The sequence below is a fragment of the Equus quagga genome, chromosome 12 (assembly GCF_021613505.1).
Source record: "Equus quagga isolate Etosha38 chromosome 12, UCLA_HA_Equagga_1.0, whole genome shotgun sequence".
NCBI lineage: Eukaryota > Metazoa > Chordata > Mammalia > Perissodactyla > Equidae > Equus > Equus quagga.
Window position 1 is genome coordinate 67,525,556 of NC_060278.1, and position 5,951 is coordinate 67,531,506.

General features: G+C 50.4%; 1 protein-coding gene across 2 annotated transcripts in view; it reads right to left on the reverse strand.

Moving 5' to 3' along the window:
- Window positions 1-5,543, reverse strand: part of NAA20 (N-alpha-acetyltransferase 20, NatB catalytic subunit) — a 19,338-nt gene extending 13,795 nt beyond the window's left edge. The window contains exon 1 of one of the 2 annotated variants that reach the window (XM_046678351.1): window positions 5,414-5,543. In XM_046678351.1, coding sequence (XP_046534307.1) covers window positions 5,414-5,466 — 53 coding nt within the window. In that variant the 5' untranslated portion in view covers window positions 5,467-5,543. The remainder of the gene's footprint in view (window positions 1-5,413) is intronic. The other variant, XM_046678352.1, reaches the window with a different exon arrangement.
- Window positions 5,544-5,951: the final 408 nt, after the last annotated feature.

Consider the following 5,951-nt stretch of genomic DNA (forward strand, 5'->3'; position numbering starts at 1 on the left):
ACATCCAGGTTAATTCTGTTTGTCATGTCAACCACAGCCTCGTTGATTTTTGCAAGCTCCTCATCCTTGGCAAATCTTCGAAGTCATGGACGAACCTCTTGAGTGTCTTCTTCCAGATGCCACTCATACACTCCTTGGTGACAGTACCCCAAGCCCAAGCAAGGTTCTTGATGCAGTCAGAGATGTTGTAATCCTTCCAGAATTGCATCCGTGTCTTCTCAGTGTCTTGTCTTCCTCAGTTGCAGCAATAGCCTAAGGAAAGGTCCTCAGGGAGTAGGCCTTAAAAGCTCCTTGATGCACTGGTTGGATCAAAGAGGTGGTGTTCGGAGGGAGAAACAACCCTTTGATACTGGGATGAAGACCATCAATAAAAGGAGGATGTCCAGGAGCATTATTACCAATAAGCAAAATCTTGAAAGGTACGTTATTCTCCAAACAGTACTTCTTCATTTCGTTGGCATAGCAATTCAGGAGGGCATCTTGAAAGAGGAGCTGGGTCATCCATAACATCTTATTGCTCCTGTAGTACACTGGCTGTGTGTGCTTACTGATATTCTTGAAGGCCCTGGGGTTCTCACTGTGTCAGATCACAAAGGATTTCAAAGGATCTGTAGCCTGCAACATTGCCCCAAGTAAGACTGTTATCCTGTCCTTAGAAGCCTTGAAATCTGGCATTAACTTGGCCTCCTTATGGATGAAAGTCCTTTCAGGCATCCATTTCCAGAATAGGGAGCTTTCATCCATATTGAAATTTGCTCTGGCAAGTAATTTTCCTCCACAATCAGATTATCTAGAGTTTCTAAAAATTCTTCAGCTGCCTTCACACCGGCACTAGCAGACTCACTACTCACTTTCACATTATGTAATGAATACGATTCTTCAATCATTTAAAAGACGCAGAGCTAGCAGGAAATTCAACATCGTAGTCAGATCCAGCCTTTTCTTTCAACATCACAAAGTTTTTGCTTTGGCTGTGATTGTCACGGTACCGAGAGGAACACACTTCTGTGTCTGATCTGCAATCCACATTATTAGAAGTTTCTCCATGTCTGATATAGGCCCTTCTCGAATTTTTGTTAATCTCACTACCTTCAAGGAAGCACATCCCAAAAGCTTGTCACTCTGTTCTTGTCCTTCAAGATCACAGCTATGGTGGAGTGGGACATCCCTGACTGGTGAGGAACAGCCATCACTGATTTCCCACCTTCATCATCCTTAATCACTTTTAATTTCATTTCTAGTCAATTACTTGATGGTCCTCATAGTGGCAACATTAGCAGTGGATTCTGTATGCTTAGGGGCCATGATGAACAAAACAATGAGATTAAATCAAGCACAAGAGAAAATGATGCAATCAAGAGATGCAGCAAACACAAGATGTATGAGGCTGCTACTGGCATTAAGAGAGGATACTGATTTACAGTACGATTCAGCTGATTTACAGTAAACTAATTTTTTTAAGTAGAAAGAGTACACTCTAACATAATGACAAAAAGTTTAGTATAGTAAATACATATACCAATATGTATATAGTCTATTATTACCATTATCAAGTATTATGGACTGTGCCTAATTGTATGTGCTATACTTTTATACAACAGGCAGCGCAATAGATCTGTTTACACAGCACCATCACAAACATGTAAGTAAAGCACTGCACTACGTTATCATGGTCATGATGTCACTAGGCAATAGGAATTTTTCAGCTCCATTATAATCTTATGCAGTCCATCATTGACCAAAACATCATTATGCAGTGCATGATCAGTCACCATGCTGTACATCACATCCCTGTTACTTACTAATTTTATAACTAGAAGTTTGTACCTTTTGATCACCTTCACCCATTTCGCATGAATAACTTTTTTTTACCAAAAAAATCACTATTTTCTAAAACAAAAAAAACTTAATGACAAGAATGGCATTGTTTTAACAATTTCACAGATGTTTTTAATGTCTAGATTAATAGAAGACAGTTGGATTCTCATATCTGTGTCTGTTATGCTTGCTGTTACAGGATCACCTATCTGGAAAACTCCACCATGCCCTTGTGAGAGGAGGAGAGCAGAAAAGGCAAAAAACCATCTTAGTATTATCATGAAAATCTGACCTTGCAGAACCCCCAAAACAATCTTGAAGAGCCCCAGTCCACATCTGGAGAAGCACAGCTCTGATACAATGACTATTTTATATCCTCTCATCTCACGTCAACTCTCCAACAGGCCACCCCCCTTCTCCATCTCAGCTGCTTCCTATTTCACAAAGAAAAGATGACAGTAAGAAGAAAGCTTCACCAGGTCCCACCACAGAAACCCACCTACAAGCATCCGCACCCATACTCTACTGGCTCTTCTGTAACCAGGCCTGGAGTTCTGGTGAGCAGATCCCAACACCTCTCACCACCCAGGACCCTGCTTCTGCAATTCTCGCTCTCCTGCGAGAAATGTACAGATATGCTGTAGACTTAGCCATCAGCAGCTCTTGACATTAGTTCCCCACTCCCTCTGCTTCTGAGACCCCACCATCAGGTTTTCCTCCCACCTCAATGGGCCCTAGGTTTCCTTTACTCTAACAGTGGATGCCCAAGGGCACCATCCTGGAGCCTCTTTTTTTCTGTCTACACTCACTTCATCACTGATGTCACCTAGCTGATGTCTCCTGGTCATCACTGATGTCTCCTGGTTTTAGCACCATCTACACAGTGTTGACCCCCAAATTTCTATCTTTAGCCCAGACCTAAACTAGAGAACTCCATGCCCAGATGGTGCCTGACTTCTCCCCCTGGGTATTTCAGTACACTCGGCAGAGAAGCCCAAGTCTTGTGATGGCCTCTTCAGGATCTAGCCCTTTGACTCTGACCTCGTCTCCTCATACCATCGCTCCCTCTGTTCCAGCAACACTGGCCTCCTCCTCCTGTCTGAAAGGGATCTCTGCCTGGACGTTCCCCGACCCCAAAACCCACATGACCCACTCCCTCACCTCCCCTGGGTCTGTCTTCAGTGACACCTTCCCTGAATACCTACCTAAAGCTGAATTCTCACTCACTTCCTATTTCCCTTTCCTGTTTTCATTTTTTCTTTTGTGCTCAACACTAAGTTCTAAATGTTTTATTTTCTTGTTTTTCCCTCTAAAATGTAAATTCTATAAAGTTTTTTTTTTCTGATTTGTTCACTGCTGTGTTTCCAAGAGTGGTACATAGTAGGCCTGCAGATATTTTCCCAAGGTAAATAAAATATTTGTTAAATTCACCGCAATATTTCTACATCCACTGCATTTTTTTAAGGAAGATTAGCCCTGAGCTAACTACTGCCAATCCTCCTCTTTTTGCTAAGACTGGCCCTGAGCTAATGTCCATGCCCATCTTCCCCTACTTTATACGTGGGATGCCTACCAGAGCATGGCTTTTGCCAAGCGGTGCCATGTCCACACCCGGGATCTGAACAGGCGAACCCTGGGCCGCCGAAGCGAAACGTGCGAACTCAACCGCTGCGCCACCGCGCTGGCCCCACCACCGCTTCTTTCAATTCCTACTGCAACACCCTAATCCTGTGATTCTCAGAGTTCCCTACTGAGGTGCCCTCATCAAAGTGAGAAATAGGAGAAAATGGGAAGAGGAGTTCCCTCACCAGCATATTCTGAAAAGGCCTTAACAAGCTAGATGACTCTCTGAAATCTAATGTTTTATTATAAATGTTCATGGTTATTTTCCTTCCAGTCTATTCACTTTTACATAAAATATTATGGGTCCCTTCCTAGATCTTCAGTTAAACCTGATTCTCCAAGAGGCTTTGCTGTGGCTGTCCTTGAAGCTTCAAGGCACTCTGGCAGCTCCCTGGCCCGCACCTCCCAAAGCCAAGCCTTTGTCAAGGCATGGTCTCTGGGCCACTGCCAAGACCTCCCAAATGGCTCCCCTGCCTGGTGCACCTCCTCCACCCACCTCCCGCTCCACACGGCCCGTGGTGAAGAGCTCAGGCTCCAGAGCAGTGGTTCTCAAACAGATGAGGATTTCATTTCGTTCCCCAGGGTGGGAGACCACCCTCTAGGAGTCAGTGCTCCAGGGCCAACCCCTTGGACTGGATTCCTGGCTTCACCCACTCCCACCCCGCGGCTCTAGCACCGGGGCCATCCCACTCGAGCTCTCGGCACCCTAGTTCACTCCTATATACAATGCGAATAATGAGAGCATCCACCTCACAGAACCGCGTGGATTAAACGGGTTACCACAGTGCCAGCGCTGGGCACGGTGAGAGCCCCGTGCAGGTCGCCTCAGTCACGCCGCTTCGACTGGGAGGCCCCAGAGGGAATTCTTCCCACAGGATCAAGTCTAAACGCGTCAAAGGGGAGCAAACGTCCAGCGTCACCACTTTCTCTGACTGCTCCGTCACAGAAAGCTACTGCTCGTCTCCGGGGGTGCGGCCGCACCTCAAGCTGTCCCCCTCCACAGCTGCGTCCTTCTCCAGAACTTCCTTCCCTGTCACTGTCGACACTTCATCCATCCTTCACCGCTCCTCCCCTCTTTGAAATGTTTCTAGTCACCTCATCTCAAGTTCTTTCCCTCCTCCTGACACTCGAATCTGAACCACCCGGTCCTTTTTTTCACATACTGCCCCGCTGTCTCTAAAAGCGGGTGCGGGAGGGAGGAAGGAAACGGATGAAGCCAAAGTAGCAAAATGTTAACTGCAGAACCGAGCTGACGCGTCTGCGGCTGTTCACGGCAAAACTATGGCCAACTTCCTAAATGTTCAGAAATTTCCGTGATAAAAGGTTTTCTTAAAAAAAGGAGGGGGGTGGTACCTGCAAGTCACCCAACTTAAGTCGGGTTGAAAGAAACCACACGCGGTGGGCCTCCACCAGCACGTGCCCCCTGCCCCAACTACACAACACAGAAAAGCCGTCGGGGCTGGGCGCGCCCCGGGAGGAAGGGTCGCCCCGCGGGACGAGGCGCCGCGGGGGCCCCAAGCGCCACGCCGCTTCGCGCGCACAGCCAACCAGCACCACCCGCCCAAGCTCCCGAAAGGCCGAGCGACTAGCTCCTGACCTCGCAAGCACGCCCGCGGCCCTAGCCTGGAGAGTCCACCACATAGAGGACACAGCCGAGTCCCGTGCTGTCCCGGGCCCGCAGGCCGCAGACCGGCCGCCCGCCGGGGGCTCGGGCCGCTCCCCAGCTCCTCGCGCCCGGCGCCCTGACAGGCGGCCGCGCTGCCCCGCGCCGACGAGCACGCGGGACTGCTGGACAGGCCTGAGCGCCTCGGCCAAGGTCAGCAGGGCCGTCCGCGCGTCCGCCCCGGCGCCGGCCTCTGACCATGAGCGCCCAGGGAGGCGCCCGTGACGGCCCGGCGGGCGTAGCTCGCGCGGGCCCGGCCTGGCTGCAGATCCGCGGCCCGAGCTCCGGCCCAGGGCGCGCCGCACTCACATGTTGTTGAAGCGGAACAGGTCATCGCACGTGAAGGCCCGGAGGGTGGTCATCGCGCCGCCGCGGCCGCCGCAGCCGCCGAAACCAGACTGCCGCGACCCAGTCTCCGCCCCGCCGGAAGTCGGCCGGAGCGCGGCTACCCCGGGGCCGGGCGGGGAACTGCTTCCGGGCCACGGGTTGCTCGGCAACCACGGCAGCGACGCAGCTCCCTCTGGCGGCGTGAGTCGGGAATTGCCAGACCACTCCTGTAGGGTCGCCAGGGTCTGAAAACCCCTGTGTTGGAGTGACGGAGAAAGTAGACTGTGGGATCACCTAGGAAGGGAACGAAAAGCTGCCTGGGATTAGGAAACCACAGCAGACAGCGGGGTTCAGGACCAGGTGGATGCCCCGTGGTAAATGAGGCAGGAAGTGGAGAGGAACGGGAGGGTTCCTGGCCCAGAGCGGCCTGGCCCAGTGCTGGCGGCTGCGTAGGTGATCTCAGATTTTCTCATATCACGTTTAAAAACTTAAAAAGAATGGCCGGCTGGTGACCGAGCAG